The sequence below is a fragment of the Mustela lutreola genome, chromosome 3, assembly GCF_030435805.1.
Source record: "Mustela lutreola isolate mMusLut2 chromosome 3, mMusLut2.pri, whole genome shotgun sequence".
Classification (NCBI taxonomy): Eukaryota; Metazoa; Chordata; class Mammalia; order Carnivora; family Mustelidae; genus Mustela; species Mustela lutreola.
This window is the reverse complement of record NC_081292.1, coordinates 36,554,872-36,577,742: the sequence shown is the minus strand read 5'-3', so window position 1 is coordinate 36,577,742 and position 22,871 is coordinate 36,554,872. Positions and strand designations below refer to the sequence as shown.

Here is a 22,871-nt window from a genome sequence, read left to right as displayed (position 1 = left end):
GAGCTGAAGGCAGACACTTAACCCACTGAGCCACCCAGGTGCCCCTAATTTCCCTCAATTTCTACTCCAGGTTTTCTTGCACATGGACATAAAGTAAAGCGATAGTTGTTAACGTGCTGTTATCTACTAGCAGAAGAACTTCATAAACACTTAAATAATGCCAGTTTTTATGTCAGTATCCTGAGATCCTTCAAGAGAATATCAGTTAATTTGAATCATGGTTCAGTTCTTTTTTTTTTTTTTTTCCCCATCTATTTCATGCATTCAAAGTACAGTTTTTTAAAGATAACTACTACAAATAGTATGGTAAAATAAAATTTGTTTTGTGTCAAAAATACAAATACAAATTTGGGGGGAGTATAGCACATGGTAAAAATAATATTCTTACTAAATTCATTAAATTAATAAGTTTAGGAAGCAGAAATGTATCTAGAATCTGTAATTGTATCCAAAGCAGCTGATGTAACTGATTATATCCAAATATTCTGTCCATCAAAATAAACACTATAATTGAAATTGAACTCCAAAATTTTCATAACAAGCTGAGGCAGAATACCAAGGAAGGAAAATATTGAATCATGGCAGTAGATACTTTTTCCTTTTCTTATCCTGCCATCGGTACAATTCTCAAAATATCTGAGCTTTTGAAGAATTACTTTCTATATCAATTTAGGTACAAATGAGTCCTCTAAATTTTGTTTGCATTTTGTTTAAAATCAGTGAGTGAACTAGCGAAGTTTAAAGGATAAAGAAGACAACATGATGAAACAGAGTCCATTTCTTCTGTTAACTTATGCCTTGTTCGTCAGGCTTCTATCATTGCTTGGGGACACAAGGGAGTACGAGTTGGTACAATCTTTATGGAAGCTTTAAAACCATTCTTCTAGAAATATATTCTAAGAAATAATAGAACACGTACTCCAAGACAGAGGATGCTGGCTGCAGTGTTCAGGGACCTTCAGGAACAGTTCCAGGTGTTGGGAACATACAGGATATAAATTAGACACAGTCCTGGGCCTCGTGGTGCTTGCTGCCAAAGTGATTTATAGCAGCAAATCTGGAAACCACCAGATTTCCAATAATAAGAAATTGGTTAGCTAAATGATAACTATAAAACAGAATACTCTGTGGTTATTTAAAAAAATGCTGTGGGTCTATATTAACTGGGCAAAGGGTTCATCACAATCTATTGTCTGTATTTTTCAGAATCTTTAAATAATATAATCAGAAAAAATAATGATGATATTCTCATTTCTTAATCTTAAACCATTTTTTGTGGTTGATGGGTTTATAAATTTAAAAACAGCTCAATTCTAATATGTTTCTTTAACTCCCCTCCAAGGGATTTCTCTTGATGCAATATCTGATTTACCTTGGTTTGGTTGTCTTCTTTCTGGAAAGCCTGTAATTTCTGCCTCTGTGCCTGTGTGAGTTTGGCCCATTCTTTTTCAATGTCCTGAACTGCCTTAAAACAACAGAAGTTGTAAGATTAGCAACCTTACTTACTTGCTTGCTCAAGATGAGCAGAAACGAATTAATCTGGCAAAAACACATTCATGTATGAAAGGCTACAGAAACAGACCCAAGTAGACATATACAAGGATTTAGCATGTTATAAAGGTTATGTATTAAATTAGTGGGTATAGGAAGAATTCGTTCAATAGTTTGGGGACAACTGGCCACACTTGGAAGAGAAAATAAAGTTAGTTCTTTTCTCATGCCACCCAATCAAATAAATCCAGATAAAGGTTTAGATATTTTTTAAAAAGTCAGGGAAAAAAAGCCTGATCTTGAGGTAAGGAATAATATTTTTAAAATATAAAGGAATATGTAATTACATGAAAATATAAAACTTTTATACATAAAAGCCATCAAGAACAAAACTAAGGGGGCGCCTGGGTGGCTCAGTGGGTTAAGCCGCTGCCTTCGGCTCAGGTCATGATCTCAGGGTCCTGGGATCGAGCCCCACATTGGGCTCTCTGCTCGGCAGGGAGCCTGCTTCCTCCTCTCTCTGCCTGCCTCTCTGCCTGCTTGTCATCTCTCTCTGTCAAATAAATAAATAAAATCTTTAAAAAAAAAGAACAAAACTAAGAAATAAATGCCAAACCAGAGAAAACGACTGCATTATATGTGGGGATAAGTTGATATTATTTATGTAAAGCAATAAGAAAAATGTCAACAAGGGATTTGTATCAGCAATCAACAAAAAGGAATTCCAAATTACAAATCCATATATTTTGCCTCTGGACTTGGCAGAGACTAAAAATATATATAATATTCAGGGCTAGCAAGGGTTGAGGGAAACAGGAAGTTCCATATAGAACTGATGGGATTGAAACTAGTATGATTAGCCTGTACTGCTTTTATTTACATGTTTTAAAAGAAGTTTTCCACTGGTCTTCAGTTAACCTGTCAACCCCTCAGGGGAAAACCTTGAGTCCTTCACCTCAGTGTTTCTTGTCCAAGGTCTTACACACAGCAAACACTCAACAATTCTTCACTAATTGTCAGACACTTATTTACACCCTAGTCTAAGTATAGGTTTATGTGTTCCATTCCTCAGTGTTGCTGGTGATGCCTTATCTCCAAATGGAGAATGAAAAGCTGAATAAAGTTTTGATTTAGCTATTTAGATTGAGGAAAAGGAGATGGGTTTAGAGAGGAGAAAAAATAATAATATTTGTTGAGAACCTGCTTTAGATAGGTTTTCTTATTGACTTTATCCAAATTATTCTGTGGGATAGGAACACCCCCCCCCCATCTTACAGATGGGTAAATTGAGGTCCAGAGAGTTTATGGCTTTTGAGACCATGGCAACCTGGCAAGATTTGGGTTAAAATCCCAATATGGCCACTGCACTGAGTTCTCCTGTCCTGAGTCCTCCTGTCCATAATCAACCCTCCTGATTATGGGCTCCTGTCCTTGGCCAAGCCACTGAATTCTGAGCATGTGGACAGCTACCCACCCCAAGACCTTCTCCTGGCCACCAACTATTCTCAAGACTAAGCATAGACACCCTGTCAGAATGGAATTGATGTGGGTGTGAAGAATGGAACACCTTTTCCTCTTCCCAATTTTACTTGGTGGTAGAGTCCCATAAGGGGCTGTTATCACAGGGCAGAGGTATCAGAAAGAAAGCATGACTAAAGAAAGAAGTTAAACAGCAATCACAACAGTAAGGACTCACTGAAGATAGGTCATTCAGCATTAGGGGACCTGGGACTCTCAGACACAGAGATTTAAATGCCATACCTCAGCAGGACCAGACTGCTCTTGTTTCACTACCTTTGAAAAGATTTAACCCTGATTATGGGCTCCAGAGTCATCAAATACATGACATACAGGACCTCTCCTAACAATGAGAGAGTCAAATTTAGACAAATGGCTCTGCTCAGTTCTCTGGCCCCCCAAAGACTGGCTGCTGAAGACTTCTATAGAAACTGATTTTTTATTTTTAAGATTTTATTTATTTATTTGACAGAGAGAAACATCACAAATAAGCAGAGAGGCAGGCAGAGAAAGTAAGGGAAGCAGGCTCCCTGCTGAGCAGAGAGCCCCATGTGGGGCTGGATCCCAGGACCTTGAGACCATGACCTGAGTTGAAGGCAGGGGCTTAACCCACTGAGCCACAGGCACCCTGTAGATACTGATTTTTAAAATCCAGTGAAATCTCCTAAGCCATGGGTTTCATGTGCTTCCATCACACATATCCCAAATCCCCCGCAGTGAGAAATGGAGAGAAAGGCATCAGCCACTCGGGTCCAGCTAGGGGAGGCATGGCACAGCAAGGCCAGGACTATGTGGGTAGGCCTGGGTCTGCATGAAGGGCACCAGGTTCTGGGGCTCCAGGAAAGGTAATGGTCAACCCACGCTCCCTTCCCTGAACCACAGGCCCTGATACAGGGTTAAGCCTGCCTGGAGGAAGGGACCCCTTGTTCTAATTTGCACAAAATTATCATTCTGGCCAGTGGTGCTGAAAAGCAGACCCGGAATTGACCAAGCCTCAATATTTTTGAGAAAATCCAGAAATGAAACAATATTTTTGAGAAAATCCAGAAATGTTATATATACAATCTTCCATTTTGTTCCTTTTCCTCAAATTTTCAAAAAGGAAAAAAAAAAATGTGGGAGTCCACTTGGCTCCCAGGATGTCACGAGGCACAGCTGCTTTGGAAAAATCAAAAGCAATTATGATGGCACCATTATTTACCAGAAGAACTCCTAAGAACATTCTGCATCAATTTTTTTAAAAGGATGATTGCTTCTCACACATTCACACCTCCTAAGCTCCCAGGACAGTCTCTGCCCTGGGCCTTTCAGAGTCTAGTTAGGCAAATATGTATGTGGGCAGTATTTTCAAGGCTGGGTGAGAAGGACCATAATGGGTACAAACGAAATACCACAGGAGCAGAGAGGAAGGGAGACATTTTCTTTCGAGGGGAGCTGAGAAGAGTTTCCCCAAAAGAGGCTACAATGATGGCTGTGACTCCCAGGGGCCAACTTCTTGGTACCTCTGTGTGGATTCAGCAAACAATGAGAATATTGATGGTAATGGCACAGACGGTTATAACCATCGGCAACCATCTTTTGAAGACTTTGCCAGGCAAAGATCTACAATTTGGATAATAGTCTATTCAAGCTGAGAGAGAACTTAGAAACTGTTCCTTCAATCTCATCACTTAACAGGGGGACGTTGTTAAGCGATGAGATTGGATCAGGATCAGAAGAATGAAGGTGGCGGGCCCTCGATCATACCGGAGAAACAGCCCACAGCACAGCAAGGGACAGAATACATCTTCGAGACTGAATTCAGTGTGCTTTCCATGAAGCCATTTTCCCCCAAAACTATAAGCAGAGGAAATATAGAGCATTTCTCTCTGGTTTATAACTCCTTGATGAAGACAGATAAAATTCCTCTAATGACGTTGGCAGCCTCTGCTTTTCCCCACAATGTATCCTGGAAACCAGGCCAGAAAGACTGTTTCCCACCAGAACAACAGTGGAACTGGGTGATGCTTTCTCCACCAAGGATGTGGTATCAAATAGACCAGACACAACTCATAATGCACAATAATAGCAAGGTTACAACAGCAGTGAGCCTCAGACGACATTTAAAATGGTAAATTATGTTCCAACGCACACCATGTGGGTTTAATTACATGGATCAAAGGATGATCAGAAATGAGCTCAAAACTATTCTAGCCATTAAACTACAGTAGTGAACATTAAATATTCAATAAGTGATATTTTGATTCGCCTCCTTAGAATTTAGAAGAGCTTTGTGAAGATGATTTATTAGATTGCCTTGGTCTCTTGCAAAGTGACCTGAGAGAGGCCCCTGGGTGGCTCAGTCCGTTAAGCGTCTCACTCTTGTTTTTGGCTCAGGTCATGATCCCAGGGTCCTGGATCGAGCCCTGCATCAGGATCCCTGCTCAATGGAGAGCCTGCTTCTCTCTCTCTTTCCTGCTCGCTATCTCTGTCTTTCTCTCCCAAATAAATAAATAAAATCTTTAAAAAAAAAAAAAAGGTCACATAAGAAGGTCACCCCTTATCAACACTCTGGCCTCTGGGCTCTGTGTGTCTGCTCAGTCCTACACCCAGGTGCTCCAACCTGTGATGGAAAAGCCAAGGTCAATGCATGAGGCGGGTGGTCTAGTGGGGGAAACAGAGATGTCAGTGATGCTTTACTTTGTCAGATTGTAGGCACCACGGATTCTGGTACCACGTTTTTGTGAGACACTAAGTAAAACCACTGCCGGTTAAATGGTGGCGTGCCTTGTGACTTTGGGGCCCGGTGCATGGACCCACCATGCTGACCTTTCCCAGCTTCTTTCTTCTGAGGCATTTGGTGATTCTCCTGCCTTGCTTCCCTGCTTGGCCTGTGCTAGGCAGTCCTTTGGCATACAGCTCAGTAAAACTCCCAGAAGTTTCCTCTCTCTGAGCACATAAAGCACCTAGTGGTTGCTTTACAAGATAATATGGAAATGTGGTCACTTCTTCAAAGATGAGCTTCTGCTTTATAAATATAAAAGGGAAATCTGTCACTCTGTCTTTGCCTTTTTGTAAACTGTTTATTTATTTATCCATTGGTTCATTGATTCATTGATTCATTTAGAATGAGAGTGAACAGGGGGCGGGGAGGCAGAGAGAGAGAATCTCCAGCAGACTCCCTGTTGAGTGTGGGGCCTGATGAGTCCATCTCATGAGATGAAACCACGGGTTGGATGCTTAACTGACTGAGCCACCAGGCACTCTGTCTTTGCCTTTCTGTGCAAGTGGTAATTCTCATTCCGTGGAGAAACATCGTGTCTGTAGTGACAGGGGGCTGGTGAGGCAGGGGAACAAAGGTAGGGCTGGGGACGTAACTGGAGACCTATCACAGGGGCAGCACCCACTGACCATCCCTCTGCTTAGCAGAACCTTTACCACCCGCCTTGGGAAAGGAAAGGAGGCCAAACTCCAAATGTACTTTCTGGGGCGGGGGATGGGGGTGGGACACTTAGGGCATTGGGGTAGGCAGCACCAACAACATAATTTGAAAGGGCCTAATGCAAAATGAAAGCGTGGGTTCTGTTGTTCCAAAATTAAGGATTTCAAGATGGCAACAGCAGAATCTTAAACAAGTTTGGCGCCCTTCTGAGCACGGGGCCCAGTGCTGCTTCACAGGCTACACATCTCTGAAGTGGGCCATGTGGGTAGGTACAATGCTTGTCGCCTCAGGGAAAAAGAAGAGGATGTTAAAATGAGATTTGGGGACTACATGTAGCTTTAGATTATCAGGGACATCATTTCTAGGCTCAGGTAAATTGGCCCAGATGATGGAGTGTTGGCTGGAAAACTCGGAGAGATTGTTAAAATGGAGGTAGAACTTTTCTTCTTTCTAAATTCTGCTTCTTAAAAAATTTTTTTTAACTGTGGTAAAATATATATAAAATGTATCCTTTTAACCATTTTTAAAAAGGTTTATTTGTTTATTTTAGAGAGAGAGGGAGAAAGTGTGTGTGTGCGAGTGTGCATGCATAGGGGAGGGGCAGAGGGAGAAGCAGGCTCTCTGCTGAGCAGGAAGCCCTGTGTGGAAAGCCTGACGTGGGGCTCAATGTGGGGCTCAATCCTGAGACTCCAGGAGCATGACCTGAGCCGAAGGCAGAGCTGAACTGACTGAGCTACCCGGGGGCTCTACTTCTTAACCATTTTTAAGTGTACAATTCAGGGGCACTAAAAACATTCATAAGGTCATGAAACCATCAACACTCTCTTACACCTACTTTTTTAGCAGTCCCAGCAAAAATGCTGTCCCCGTTAAACAATAACTCCCTGCCCCCTCGCCCCTAATAACTTCCATTGTACTTCCTGTCTCTGTGAATTTGTCTCTCCTAGCTTTGGAGGTAGAATTCTTAACTATTACCCATTTTTTCCTAATGTTTTCAATCCCAAATGGTGAAGACCATCTGGTGCTTTGCGAGTCCTCGGTCCTGCTCACCTGCATGTAGATCAGCTGGAGCGCTGCCGGGCAGTCCATCAGCACGGAGTCCAGGGACGGGTCCATGTACCTGTGTGGTTCAAGAGCATTAAGGTCATTCAGATGCCATGGCCGGTGGGCACACCTGGGAGCCAGTGCTCTCTGCAGTGGTGGCCCCCTACACTTGAAACTGAGCCCCCCCTTACTAACACCCCTCTCCTCGCCTAGCTTTTAGTTTGTCCCTCCAGCTCTCTGTCCTCAACTTTCTTTACACTCTGCGCTCTTGCCTGGTGGACCCTGAGAGGAAAGATGCCAAACGCTAAAGCTGATGGAAAATGGCCCACAACCTGTTCGCACTCAGTCCCCGACTGTGCAAGCCCTCTCCCCACCCCACAGTAGAGTGTCTTCATCAGCCCTGTACCCACATCTGTATCACTGCCCCACGCCCAGGCCACCCAAGCCGCTTCCTTTGTCAGGCCGCCAGCCTCAGCCCTGCCCCTCTGGGTCAGGCGCTATATTCTAACCTGAGTGCTCTTTCCTGAGTAACCTTTGGACTCTTGGTCCCAGGAGTTAGATCATTCATGCTGCTCCTCTCCAAGGTGCCCGTCATGCGACACCTAGCTTTCATTTCCAGCTCCATCTATGACCTACCTCCCTCCTTCACACTCTACATTCCAACCATGTGTTCTTTCCTCTGCCTGGAAGACCACTAGCCTCCCCAGCCTCCAGCCCTGACTCGCCTGCCTCTTCCGGCATCCTCTGGTCCCCACTCCCCAAGGCTTCCACTCCATCCTTTAGCACCCTAAATTCCTCCTACCACTGCTTCCCTCATGTGGACCCCGACACCAGGGAGGTCAGGGCTTCGTCCTATTTGGAGTTGCCCCTCTGGACCTTTGCAGAGTAACTTGCAAATGGCAGGGCTCCATGTCTGTCTAACGGATCCAGACTCACCAGGATAAACTGAAATCCTAGCTCCTGTATAAGCACAGGAGCTGCTAAGAATGGATAGAGATGGTCTGGAAAGGACCCACAGCAGCTGGTCTAAACCAATCTGAAGGCAGACGTCAGCAGAATCACTGCACTTAGAAATGAATGGTTAACAAACCAATGGGATTGGCACAGACTAGGAAAGGACGAAAATGTGACTTGAAGATCACCTTCCTCCTGGGGGGTGGGGAGAGGCACTGGAAGCACTCCGTTATATTCTATTTAGCTGACTTGCCACGCAGCACACGTACCCTCTTCTCTGTGACAGAGAAGAACTATTGCATCAGAACTAGAGAGCCCCCAGACCCATTCCACACTGGGGCTCTGAGAGGCCAGAGCAGGCTCCCTCTGGTCTGCAAGGAACCGTATCATAATCAGAGAGATGCCAGCAGAGAATTCACAGAGAGTGAAAAATCCCCCAGAGGCTGGCAAGGCTTCATTTGTGATGCTTCACCTGCCAGGAATCCCACAGTTTATGGCAGCCAAGCCAGCCTCCCTGCTCCTACTCAGTTAGACTTTTCCTAGAAAGAGGACAAAGCTCCTTCAGGATCATACTCCAGGCTCTCCCCCTCAGACGACGTGACCCTCAGCTCTAACAATTGGAGTGAGACCTCTCTTCTTCCCAGTTCCCATAGGCAAAGGCAATCTGCCTGGATCCGAGAGGCTGACACGTGAATGACATCTTCTCTTGCACTGATGATCTAGAATATACCTGTTTAATGAAGACATAGGCAAAGCCCAATTTCCAATGAAGGCTTCAAGATGAGGGACAGAATCCTCATGTCATTGATGTCAAGGTCTCTGGAGAGCCCATGAGCGAAGCAGTCTAAGCCCCAGGGATTTCTGTTGTTACTGTTATTACTATTATCATTATTATCCTCAATATAACAGCAACAAATAAAACCAAAATTTATTGAGCATGTGAAATGATTTTATTTAACCCTCATACTAAGCGTATGGGGTAGACTCTTATTATTATTCCCATTTTACAGATAAAGAAACTGAGGCTTAGTGAGCTTGAATAACCTGGCTAAAGTTATTCAACTCAAACCCAAGAGAGTTGGGATTTAGATTCACATACTCTGACCCCGGGAACAGTCATTCTCAGCCTAGCTTTTCATACTATACAGCTTCCAGAAACACTTAGCTGGAACTGCTCAAGGTTTTTCCTTTTCCCCTTCTCAGGGTTCCATGCCACAGATTTTGACAGTTTCTCAGAATACTTTGAATAGCAGTATATGAACTTTTAGCCTTGCCCAGAACATCCTTCCAAAATTCAAAACCATAGACTGGAGCTCTAAGGGAGGCATCACGAGGTCAAGATCGCTACTATTCCTAGATTACAAAATGCCTTTCTTTAAAACTTCTGTGATCAGATGACAAAATAGCTGGGCTGGGAGACAGTGAGCCAAAGAAGACATCCAGTACAGCCATGGTAATAAACATTGCAGTCTACCCTTTATGGGATATACGGGGGGGGGGGGGGGTTTGCTTCTTATTTATTTATTTATTTATTTTTAAAGATTTATTTATTTGAAAGAGAGAGAGCGCGCATGAACGGGAATAGGCGGAGGAGCAGAGGGAAAGAATCCCAAGCAGACTCCCCACCGAGCATGGAGCCCAACACAGGGCTCAGCCTCACAGCCCTGACACCCATGACTTGAGCTGAAATCAAGAGTCAGATGTTCAGCCTACTCAGGACCCAGGCATCCTGGAGTACTTCTTGTTATTTTCTGTTTGTTCGCTCTCCTTAGGGCTTCCTGTTTCTGGGGGAAAGGGTAGTATTTTTTCAAAGATGTTCAATCAGTCTAGGGATATGGCTGGCCCTGGCTTATATGCATTTATTGTTGGAATCCTCTAGGAACATGAGCGGAATAATACTTTAGAGTTCAAATTCATGGCAAGTTGGCTGAGTCCATCCTTTGCCCTCAGGGAATACCACGGTTCAACAGATGAATCGTACCTGCTTAGAATCATCAACCAATTCCTTCAATTAATCTAGCTGATAATCCATTCCAAAGCAAGCCCACAATCCGCAGTCCCTCGGTATTCCTGCTTCCATCCCCACCCCAACAGCACTGGCTTTTCAAGCCTTGCGTTCATGGCCACCATCTCCAGGACAAGAACCCTCAAGTACTTAGGGGAGACCAGTGAAAGCCATCCTCTTACTGTTTAGGACAAATATTCTGGTTCACTCTCCGCTCACTCTTCTTTATTGTTCTCCTCTCAACTGTCCCCATGTTCCTGGTCCGTCTCTAGCTGTTAGGTTGGGAGCTGACAGGGTGAGACCAACAAATTCTCAACAGGAATCCAGAACATCCTCAAAATACCTCCGGTCACCATAAATGCTTACCACTTCCTCAGTCCGACCCTGCAGTTTTCTGCTTCAGCGCTTCGAAGACTCACATAAGGGAGCTCGAAGTCCACCAACTTTTTCATGACTAGAGAAAGGGGAAAGAGAGTCCTACTGGTTGAAACAGCACATATAGTTTACATACCGAGGCTTTTGAAATGAGAAAATCAAGCATTACATTGGAAAGAATATAACCACAACAATAATATTCCTTTGCATTTGTACACAATTTTTAAGTTTCTGAAATTCCCTTAAAAAAATAAGTAGCATTTGATCCTCATAAAATATCAACACCTTTAGTAGGGGGTATTTTACCCTGGGATACTGAAGAAGAACCTGAGGTTCATAGAGGTCTGGTACCTTCGCCAGCCCAAGGCAGATCTCAGTGGCCAAGTCGCAACCCAAACCCCTTAATTCCAACTCAAAACCACCTCTCTGTAGCTTCTTGGGAACATATGGAACATATGGAAACTGCCTTCAGTTATAAGTAAATAACTTGTCCTATCTTAGACATACAGTGTAAAGAAACACGAAAGCCATGTGAATCATACCATCATCTTTCACTAACTCATTACATGAGTTTTAAGAATCTGACAACTTATCGATAGCATCCATGTTTTACAGCCAACATTCCCGAACAAGGAGAAGTGATGGTGTGATGGGATGTCCTGACACCTGGAGTCTAGCTATCCACTTTGAGGTTATAGGACGGCTGGTGGTCAGCAGCCAGGGTGCGAGGGTCATGGTGAGACGGGCCCTGGGCCTGGGACCAGGGCAGGCACGTGATGCAGTGCAGTTGCTAGAAGGACCTGACATCTTGCTACTGTCTGTGCACCCCACGCCACCTCTGCTCAGCCCCAGCTTACCCTGAACACAGACACAACTTTCCATCCCCCACTTTTGCTCCAGGGGTTGGGACAGTAGTAGGGCCCATGCACGGCCCTCACTGGGCTGTATCTCCTGCATCCTGTGAGCTGGGCACCCACCCACACCAACCCTCCCCGGCTCCTGGCTGCCCTGCACTCCTTCTCTCCTTACCAGACTGTTTGCCCTCTTTGCAAAACCGAATGAGAAAGAGGCTGAAGTAGCCCAAGAGCTCCTGACTCAGTCCAATTCTGTGTGACACCACCTGTAACCAAAGACAAGAAAAGTTAGGAACGTCCGCCATGCTTACGGTGATGGGCAGAATTTCAAAGCTGCCTATAAATGTCGATAAAAAGGGGCTTTGATGGGCTACTGACATTAAAAGGAATCTTTTCTGAATCTGAAAGTGATCATACTCGTTTTAGAAAATTAAGAAATTAAACAAATTAGAGTGAAGAAAATAAAAATCAGCTCCAGCACAATGGACATGAGCCAACCTCTGCCAAGGCTGGTTGTCCCATCTCGGACACAGATGTGTCTCCCAGAGACTTTGGTCTTTACAGTCCACTGGAGGGCAGCAGCCATTCTCCATGTCTGTCTGTCCTTCTGCGGTCAGCCGCTGGGGCCCCCACACCAGCTGACCTTCCTACGGGCTGGTTTATCTGACACAGGGAAAAGGGACATGCTCTGCCACTTGGCCGTCCAAGCTATGGGCCGTCTTTGACTCCCTGGGCCTGCTTCTGTCTGATATCTCCAGTGATGGTCAAGTCTAATTTGTCTGGCGTTCGCTCAGTGAACCTCAGATCCCAGGCACAGGCTGCTTTCATTTCATGTTCCTCCCTGGCTTTTCTGTCAAACGGCTTTCCTTCTAACGGTTTCATTTTTGCCAGTGGCTCATGAGGCTGGAAGCTCCCTGTGTCTTACACTGACTCACATTCCCTCAGCGGGAATGCCCATGTTACCAAAGACTCTCCCCTTCTTCACTCACCCAGACCCTCCCTACTGAAGACTGGGCCCCTGAGTGATTTCTTTGCTTGCACCCCCTAAAAGCACTAGACCACCTCTGGCACCCTCAAGTGTTCACCTTTACTGCCATATGTGTGAGCTGATGCTTTAAGCATGGCTCCAAGGGGATAGCTGTACAAATATGAGGCTCAAAGGGGTCCTTTTCCTATCAGGGATCTGAAAGTTACCTCAGGAGACGGTCTTATTAGGTGGGTGAAGTGAGGGGGTGTTTTCGGCAGAGCTTTGAAAATAAAGGGGAGCCTGGGAACTTTTCACACGTTCACTCAAGGCTTGTCCTCATTCACCTTCTATTTACCTCACCCATGCCCATGCCCAGGGGAGGGGGAAAAACCCCAAATCAAACGCAGTACTCCTGGGTGCGCAGGGGTGAGTGTGTGCTGGGTTGTAACAGGCTGCAAAGACATCTTTTCCTAGAGTGTGATCCACGTCCGTTTAGATTAGACTCCTCTCTCCTCTGACTCACTCCGTGAAAACAGCAAGCTCTCGTGTCAGGACAGATAAAGGAGTGGGGGGGGGGGGGAGAATGGAGAAGCCTTTTGTAATTTATAAAGACATAAACCCACATACCTTCTTTTGAGAGGAGTAAACGTCGACAAAAAGAGACCCAGTATTTTCTTCTTAGCAAATGTTAAGGACACTTCAAAACACAACCACCACCAGTAAAACCAAATTAGCGCAAATGTGTTAAAAACCAAAAGGAGATTTTAGCGTGTTGCTGGTTCTTTAAGGAGCCCAGCAGGATGGTGGTGAGGTGCAGAGTGGGGCCCATATGCTTGAGGAGATATAAACAATGGTTTTCAGTTACAAAATTGAACTTACATTTCTATGCAAGCTGGAGAGATTCCCAGCTGCTGGAGAATTCACCTGTCTGCCTGGCTGAGGGCTCATTTTACTTTTAATAGAAACTCCGTGGCTTGGAGGGTGGAACCTCCAGGTGAACTTCCCTGATGTTAATGTTGTCAGTGTCAGGGGTGTGAATTTCTCACGAGTCAGTGAGATTGGAAGAGGGAAAGTATATTTTTCTGAGACAACAAATGCACCTCCTTAAATCTATCCTATTAGTTACAAGAGGAACTGGGCAAAATAGATGGCATTGCGGAACCCTAGGCTTACTACCCTACTCAATAGCGACTCAACACTCCCTCCAATAATTGTTATTATCAATAATAATACCCATACTGAGAAATAACCATAACCACCACTGTTGATGGAACATGGGCTATTTCTATAATACTTGGACATGGTCTTGAAAGAGTAAGCCACTTACCCAGACCCACACAGTTATGACGTGGCAGTGCCATCATTTGAATCCAGCTCTTGCCCTGACCCCAGGGAAGTAGAGACCCCAAACTCCCACCAGCAGCCAACTTCAGCGGCACATATGTCTCAACAGCCCAGTGAGCCAGGATGTGACAAACATGTCAATAATGAAGCTGTCAGGCACGGCAGGGGCTCTCCTGTTTTCCATGCCCAACCCCCCGCCCTGTTCCAGAATTATCTCACATCCCTCATTGGCACCCCTGCGTTACAGGCCTGGCCCTGGAGGCATCTGGGTCTGTGGCCTCTGCCCTATTACTGTCCTTCTCTTTCACTGATGTGTCAGTCTCCCGCTCTGCAGGTCCTCTGGGGGACAATTTAGGGAAGAGTGTTTTTGTATTTGAGAGGATTTTTTGTTTTACTTTTTTTTTTTTTTTAAAATAAATCCCCTCAGGCATGAAGTGTCCAGGGCCTCTGATGTTTTTTAGAAAGGTCATTCTGGAGGTCAGTATAGAAGACTGGAGAGACTGCAAGCCAGGACTACTTTTGGGGGCTGCTAGAGAAATCTAGTTGAGAAATAAAGGCTCAAAATGAGGGTATGAGGATGGAGAGGAGAAAATGGAGAAAATGGAGATGGGAATTGTTAGGAGAGAGACTTGGGACACTTGGAGGTCAGTAGGATTTGGGGGGGGGCGGGGGTTGGTTAAGGAAGGGGACCCTGGGGTAACTTCTTCATGGAGGGCCTCAGCGATGAGGTGGCTGCTATTTCAACAGGACAACGGTACAGGAGCCAAGAAAAGGTAGTGTGCAGTGACTATCGTAGGAAGGAAGGTCCAAAACAATCACTTTTTGGGCAGAGCCAAGACCCTAGAGAAAGGATATTTCCTAGTCTGGGGACAAAACTGCTCTTTGGAGACCAAGAAGGCATGGGCCAGCTTCAAATCCCAGGCTAGAAAGAAAAGCCATGATGCCGGGAGAGGCCGTCCACCCACGCCACGGTCTCAGGTAAAAGTGGGCCTGAGAGCTGGGAACCCAACAGGGAGGAACTGTTTCCTGCCCAGAAGGTATCAGGTACCAACTCCCTAGCGCAAGAATATTCTGTCCTTGGAAGACCCTAGAAACTTCCTGACCTCCACCTTGTTATAACTTTATATTTCCCTCATATACTTCTCTGGAAGATTAGAACTAAAACCCTCCAAAGGAAAAGGGCCTAGGAACAGTGTGTGGATGTGAGAAGCCAGTGTCTTCTTGGCACCCAGGGGAGGGAGGAGAAGCCCCAGGGACAGAGCTGGTAACGGCTGCCATCGAAAGATGGGTAGGGTAGTCTCTGGGTCTTGTCCTCTCTGTGAAGAGTCAGACTCTTCACAGAACCAACTAGAATTCAGGTCTGGACCCACTGGACCCAGAGTTAGACCTGCTAGGTTGTTGGTTTCAGGGGTTTTCCCGGTTGGGGGAGGAAGGACAACTCAAAGCCTTTTCAGCATTCCTCTGTCACTCTCTAACAGGACCTGTCACCACCTACCTGGGTACTGCCTGTTTCAGCCTCATCTGGATTCCACTCCCTTTCCTGCTCCCAACTATGAGGCATCCCATAATAAAGCACTTGGCACATTTCCAGGGTACAACCTTGGCTGAGTCCCAGGTGACTGACAGCAGCCTTGGGGAGGGTCTAAAAGATGTCTGGGAAGTTGATGTCCACAGGAGAGTAAAACCAAAGACGCTCTTGAGGACTGGCTGTAGCTCAGATTCCTTGGTCCGTCTCCCAGAAAATCCCAGCATCTCAACAGATATGTCATCCAGAATAAAAAAGATAGGCAGGAAGCTTCTGGAAGGTAACTTTATCCTAGTCCCTGCCTTTAAACAGAATGATTCCTAAATTTGGTTCTGGAGTTTCGACAAAGTTTACCTCCAGGACTCTTTCAGCAGTGTCTGATGTTAGAATTTCGACTGGAATATTCCTTCCATCTGGCAGAAATATATCCAGAGAGGCTGTCTTGGTAGTGATGCTAAATGTGTCCTGCAAGCAAAAGAAAAGTACAGTGAGCCCTCACAGTGCCCTTCAATGGGGCACACAGAGCAGGAACAGTCAGTGACTTCCTCTACCTGGGCCCTCAGGGCATACGCCATCCAGAGACACACAGAGCTGACTACATGGATTTGGTGGATGGAGTCCTGAGGGGCAGGGTGGGGTGAGGCAGCGTGAGGAGAGGCTGAGACAAAGCAATGACATGTAGCTTGAAAAATTTCCAAATAAACAATAAAGCATCCATTTTAAGGGGAAAAAGAAAAGCTATCCATGTGACCCCGAGGCATCTCAGATTTTAATTCTCACTTTGACTATTTCCCGGCCTCCCTAAAAGTGCATCATCTGCAATAATTTATGCTTTTGCTATAGCAAAAGTCTGAAGTGTGCAAACCATGAGGCCTGAATGAGGAAACATGTCACTATCTGGGGAGCGAGTGTCCAGTCCTGCTTTGCTCGTACTTACCCATTCTGCAAGGGGCTGCATGTGCACTAGAGGCGACCGCAAACCTGGGGGCCTGTGAAGTTCTTGGGTGAAATGCTCTAAAATGTCAAGGACATGCTAGAGACCCCGAGAAGACCTCAGAGTTCAGGAAAGTGTGAAGCTGTAACTGGTGCTCAGTTACCACAGGGAGGGGGTCCCCAGGAGGAGGCATGGGCAGTGCTGCCTACTGAGCCTCCAGGGCAGCTATGTCTGGGGGAAAGCTGTTTTTAGCCCCTGCCAAGTGGGATGCTCTCAGTCCACAGGGCTGCCTCATCTCTGGGAGGCTGATTCAGGTCACAGCCTTTCTGATCCCAGGATCTACGAGAAGATTAAACCCTAATGCACCAACGCATCTACTGTAGGCAATGAGTTTGCTTCTCTCCTCGGCATCTAGAATAACAGTGGTTATGTATCATCCTGGGGAGAACTGAGAGAAACCACTGTCTGTGTTCTAAGCTTACTATAAAAGCTAGAATATCACTAATACAGGGGCGCCTAGACAATGTGCACCCAGCCCAGGTTACTGCCTTTCTGGTATCAGGCTGGGGAGAGAAGAACCAAATGACCAGTCCAAAGAGAGTTCAGAGATCAGAGAGTAGCACTCAGGTGAGCTGACCAACTGGGACCTTTCCCTTCAACAGGCAACACCTCCCCTTTCCTCACCCCGATCACATTCACAGATATGACAGATCAAGTTTTATAGGGAACTGGGGGACTCCAACAACTCAACTGTATTATCCAGGTACCTCAAAAGGCCGATACATTAATGACAGGCTTACTTTTCCTAATTTTATTATCAAAGGGCAATCTTTGACTTTAAATTTTAACTACCCTCTCATGTACTTAAAATTACTAAGTTTCTATGGGCTCCCTCAAAATAACTGTTGCAAATAGTCTCTTTCTAGGTACATCTTTGCCTAGATGTTGGCTCCTCAAGTGTTGGGGCCTATAATCACAGAGATCTCTTACGTCAGGGGAAAAACACTCAAAATGAATGAAAAGAATGCCATTGCTTTTTGGTAAGATTCTGAAAGAACTCCTAGCATTAACTATATTATCTTATAAATTGGCAACTCCCAACTCAAACCAAATTGCAGACTGGTAAGATAGCTACATTACATGAACAGCTAAAATGATATAAAGGCATACCTTTATTAAATTCTTCTGCAAAAGCAAGAAAGCAGGTTGGATTGGCAGAGTGGGTCAGATTATAAAGAGCCCTGAAATCAGACACTTGAGAATTTTATTAAAAACACAAAAGAAAGCAGAAGGCTGGAAACAGAGTTATGGAAAGACCTGCCTGGTTGTGTGGTGAAAATGAGTGGGAAGAGAGAGGGCGGGGTGGGGTGGGGGGAACTCAGAGGTCAGCTGCAGTCATCCCCTTGGAGGTTCCAAGGAACTGGGCTGGACCATGTGAGAAAATGGGTTCCAAGCCCAACTCCTGCACTCACCACATGGGACCTTGTGCCAACCTGGAGAGGTTACTTGCCCTCTGTATTCCTCATTCCTTCAGCTCTAAAATAAGGATGGTAATAGTGCCCACCTCACAGGGCTGTGGTCAAGATTCAAGGAAGCAAGGTGTGGAACTGGGAACAGTACTCACAGCAAATGCCCAGCTATGTTATATGGTAGCATTATTGCTAGTGGAAGGAAAGAGGAGGAAATCATGTCCCTTTCATTAGAATGAGCGCCAACAGGTAAGAAATAAAGGATTCAAGAAAAGAGTCAGGAAGATATTTTTTAACATTCCTATCCAGTCAAGTTCTGAGTTGTGCGTATTTTACATCTTACACTCTTAGCTCTTGAATCCATCCACTTTTCCTCTCCACCACCAGCACCTTAGACCCAACTGACATCTCTTCCCCCAGACTCCTGCAATGGCCTCCTGGCTTCCAGTCTTTTAATTAATTTATTTTTAAAATTTATGCGAGAGAGAAAGAGAGAGTGAGCACATGAGTGAGCGAACGGGGGTGGGGGCTGCAGAGAGAGAAGGAGAAGCAGGGTCCCCCCTCCAAACCAACTCCAAAGCTCTTTGAACCCCATGGTTTGGGGACTCTTATGGAGGTCTTATCACACAGGCATGTGATAAACACTCTCAAGGGGAAGTAAAGAAATAGTCACTTCTCAGATCCCCCAAGCAAAGCCAGAATGAACTAGACTTCCCAGGTCAGTAGGTGGCTCCTAACTTTCCAAGCGCACCAAAGCTATTCCAAACACCTTCTCAGTCTTCTTTTTCTCAAACATGTTGTTCACATCAGACCATAGAATACTACAATTTAAGAATCAAGAACATTAAAAAATCTTTGGTCTAAAGACTTTGATTTCACCTTTTCAAAAATCCCTTTATCTCCAAGGCGATCACAGGGGAAAAACATAGAGCGTGCACCGTAAATGAAGGGAGTCTAGAGACACAAAACAAAAGGGATGTGTGGTTAGGGGCAGGGCTGGGTGGGCTACCATCACTCTAGAAATTTCTCATAACATCCATGGAGCAGGGCCTCTGGGTCTAGGCTCGTTGGGTTCAGATCCCAGCTCTTTCATGTATGAGATATGTGCCCTTGGACAAGTTACTTCACCTGAAAAAGAGATCCTAATGGCACCTCCTTCAACAAGTTATGCGGGATAAAGGAGAGAATGCACATAAAGCACCAGGCCTCGCCCAGGTTAAATCACCCCACAGCAGGAAACCCCTCTTGTTTTTGCAACTTGCATATGATCATCCTTGATAAAGGGTTTCCTCCGGAGGGCTGGTGGGAAACTTGCACGCATTCAGGTTTCTCATGTCCTGTGTTTTTGCCCAGAGAGAAGATACTCTTGTACTGCTCAGCCCAAAGAGCCCGGCCTGGGAGCCTGTGATTACCTGGCAATAATCACTTGTTGAGTGCAGGCCAAGCACTTATCAGAAGAGGTGCAAATATGCAGGTCTGTAGAATACTGACCTGGGCAAAACGGCCAATCCCTGTTCCTCAGTCTCATTTCACAGTCTGGCAAATCCACGTATCACCACTGCTCATTCCAGTTCTCCCGGCTCCCATGCGCCTTGCACTAAGCAATCTATCTGCAAGCTCGGTGGGCTGACCTCTTCTGCATTTACTGCATTTATTTACCGCCAGTACATCCCTCTGGCCCTGCAAGGTGGTCGTGGAAGGGATTCCTGGAAGTTGGAGTAGACTCACCCCCATTGCTAAGTGGCTACTGCTTCCCTTTTACTAATATCAGTCCTGAGGCTTCCAGAAGGCCAGACACTATGTGTTTTGTCCCTAACCGAAAGAAAAAAGCTAGAGTATAATCTGATACCCCTGCCCACACCAGAAATCTCCAATACCAGCTTTGTTGTCACTTCCTTTAGAAAGTCCCCCAGACACACACTCATCCTAAGGCAGTGTCTCCTGGACCTTTTCTCACGGGTCACAGCAGGTGCTCCTGCATCCACAGTGCGTGGTCCCGGCTCAGCAGCGTGTGCTCCTGCATCATGGTGCGCACTCCTGTATCACTGTGCATGGTCCCGTCTCAGTGCATGCTTCTGCGAAACGGTGCGCAGTCCGATCTCAGTGCGTGCTCATGCATCATGGTGCACGGTCCTGTCTCACAGTGTGCGCTGCTGTATCATGGTGCGTGGTCCCGTCTCAATGTGTGCTTCTGCATCATGGTGCATGGCCCCATCTCATAGCACAGGCTCCTGCGTCACCATGCACGGTCCCATCTCATGGTGCGCGCTCCTGTATCATGGCGCGTGCTCCTGTATCATGGCGTGTGGTCCCATCTCACAGTATTCATTACACTTAGTGCCCTGCCCAGTAACTTTTCTGTCTCCCCAAGACGACAGTAAACTCTGTGAGCTGGACTTGGTGCTATTTGCTGGGGTCTCCTCCACCTCTAGAGCAGTGCTGGCTCTCAGAGCGCATTCACTACTCACTAGGTATTTGCTCCATGTGTGAATGATAAAGGACAGCATAAGGCAGGACAGGGGTGCAGGGGAGATGGAACCACCTTCCTGATTTAAACTCCTTTTTCAAAATCATCAAGCTTCTTTATAAACCATCCATCCTGCTCTTCTTTTGGAGACAGAAAACAACCGGAAGGAAGATCCTCCTGGGAGAAGTTGAAAATTGTCTGGAGCCTGAACCACTACTGGGTTTTCAAAGGGGCTGCCCAGCGCAGTTGAAATCAGACCTGGCTGGGGAGGAGAGAAGCAGAAGGGTGGAGGTACCAGGGAGCTCAAGTCACAGGGAAGCCGGCTGCAAGGAGTTAATCCCCAGGGACTAGCGTGCCTGGGAATATAACTACAGGCCAACTGGACACTACCAGGTGGCAGGTGAGGCCGAAAAAAGAAAATGTACAGACACACTCTCTTTGCAGAAAGCAATCTCTCAGCATGGTTGGGAAGAGAAGAAAAGACCAGTGTTAATGGTAGCAAGTACTTCGTAAGTGTTAGTTTGCTGGATGATATTTAAGGGCTTTAAAAGATACTAAAGGCTTACTCAATCCTCAAAATAGCCCTGTGAGGCAGGAATGATTCCCCTATTTTATAGCTGGGGGACTGAGATACAAAGAAGCTGGGTACATTGCCCCCCAGGCCATACAAATGGAAAGTTGGGCAGCCAAAATTGAAACCTGGGTCATCACACTTCTACCTTGCACTCTTAAACACTGAGCCGGTCCTAAAACTACTTAGTCAATGAGAGGGTTTATTTTATTTTATTTTTTTAAAGATTTTATCTATTTGTTTGAAAGGGAGAGAGAGAGCACAAGCAGGCGGGGGAGTGGCAGGCAGAGGGAGAAGCAGGCTGCTCACCAAGCAGAGAGCCCAACATGGGGCTCTATCCCAGGACCTTGGGATCATGACCCAAGCTGAAGGCAGATGCCCAACCAACTGAGCCACCCTGGCACCCAAAAAGAGGATTTAAAATGCTAGATCATGATGTGTGGAACTGTGGTTATGGCTTCACTGCTAGATACACTGCTCGGCGCTCTGGGCAGAATGTTAGAGAAAGTGCTCAGAAACAAGAGGTAAGATCCAGAAGTACAATGGACAGATTCAAATGACTCAATCCCAGCTCCTCGCCAACACTGAGTGTCAGCTGACTCATGAAGCACAGACCCTTCCAAAGCTGAGTGACTGCCAGAGGAGAAATAGCCAGAGCCCTCGGCAAAACTCCTGCCGGGAAGGAGGAGGAATCGTTACCAACTTAGGGTAAAAACTATATTCTCCAACCATGCCACTAAGGAGATGCCAGTGATAGATATCTTAATAAAAATAGAGCTTCTCTGAACTAAGACCTCAAAGAAGAGATGAAGGCCTCAAAAAAGAGGTACAATAACAAAAAGGTTGAAAAGCTGGCCACGTTGATGGAAGACATAGAGGAGAAAAATGAAGCCACTACAAAAGTGGAAACCTTGTGGAAAGCAAGGTAAGGTAAAACACTAACAGAACTAAAACCAGGCAAAAATCTTTCAGAGTATCAGAAGAAAAGACACTCAAAGCTCCAAGACACTGATACCCCATGAATGGCTTTTGAAAAAGTGCTAAATGGAAAAGCCACAATGTACATAAAAAAGATAATAAAACTGAGGCCACTGTACCTCTGGGGACTGGCGTAGGATTTGCAAGATGAGAATTAAAAAAAAAAGTTTCAGTAAGTGTGTGGAATATGTGCTTATTTGTAAAACAGAAAGGATATGCATAGATATGAATGCATGTGGATGCACAGAAATGTGTAGAAAGAACACACATTAAACTGGAAACAGCTGGGGCACCTGTGCGACTCAGTCAGTTAAGTGTCTGCCTTCAGCTCAGGTCACTATCCCAGGGTCCTGGGATCAAGTCTCTCAAAAAGCTCCCTACTCAGCAGGGAGTCTGCTTCTCCCTCTCCCTCTCCCTCTGCCCCTCCCCCCAACTCATGCTTGCTCCCGCGCATGCGCGTGCGCGCGCTTTCTCTCTCTCTGTCTCTCTCTCTATATACATATATTCAAATAAATAAATAAAATCTTAAAATAAATAAAAAATAAAAAAATAAACTGGAAACTACTGCCTCTGAAGAGGGTTGCTGGAGGTTGGTGGTGGAATCATACGCCCTTCTGTGCTATTTGAATTTTACAACCCTCTTGAATTTTACAACACTTCAACAACAAACTCTAAGAAAAAGAAAATACGTATTTTTTAAGCCATCAAATACAGCTGAAAATATGAATGGTGACACAATGGGAGACTCCAGGGTCACTTCTCAGGTTGAATGGACCAGTTACTATACCAACACGGTTGACCACTGAATAAATGAAATTTGCTTCCATTTTTTACAAACCCCATCAAAGTATCATTCCTCCCCTAGCTAGGGATCCAGTTAAAAAAATCATGTTATTCTTATGACTTCAATCTTCGCAAAGCTTTCCATTCAGTCAAGAACATACTTGTAGGCAT

At 45.5% G+C, this 22,871-nt stretch overlaps 1 protein-coding gene across 5 annotated transcripts in view; it reads right to left on the bottom strand.

Moving 5' to 3' along the window:
• Positions 1–22,871, bottom strand: part of SNX31 (sorting nexin 31) — a 59,353-nt gene that overhangs the window by 20,753 nt on the left and 15,729 nt on the right. For 3 of the 5 annotated variants that reach the window (XM_059165910.1, XM_059165911.1, XM_059165913.1), the window contains exons 5-9: positions 15,853–15,963; positions 11,838–11,928; positions 10,800–10,887; positions 7,481–7,550; positions 1,373–1,465 (exon numbers count right to left, since the gene is read on the bottom strand). In XM_059165910.1, coding sequence (XP_059021893.1) covers positions 1,373–1,465; positions 7,481–7,550; positions 10,800–10,887; positions 11,838–11,928; positions 15,853–15,963 — 453 coding nt within the window. The remainder of the gene's footprint in view (positions 1–1,372; positions 1,466–7,480; positions 7,551–10,799; positions 10,888–11,837; positions 11,929–15,852; positions 15,964–22,871) is intronic. The other 2 variants (XM_059165912.1, XM_059165914.1) reach the window with 1 other exon arrangement.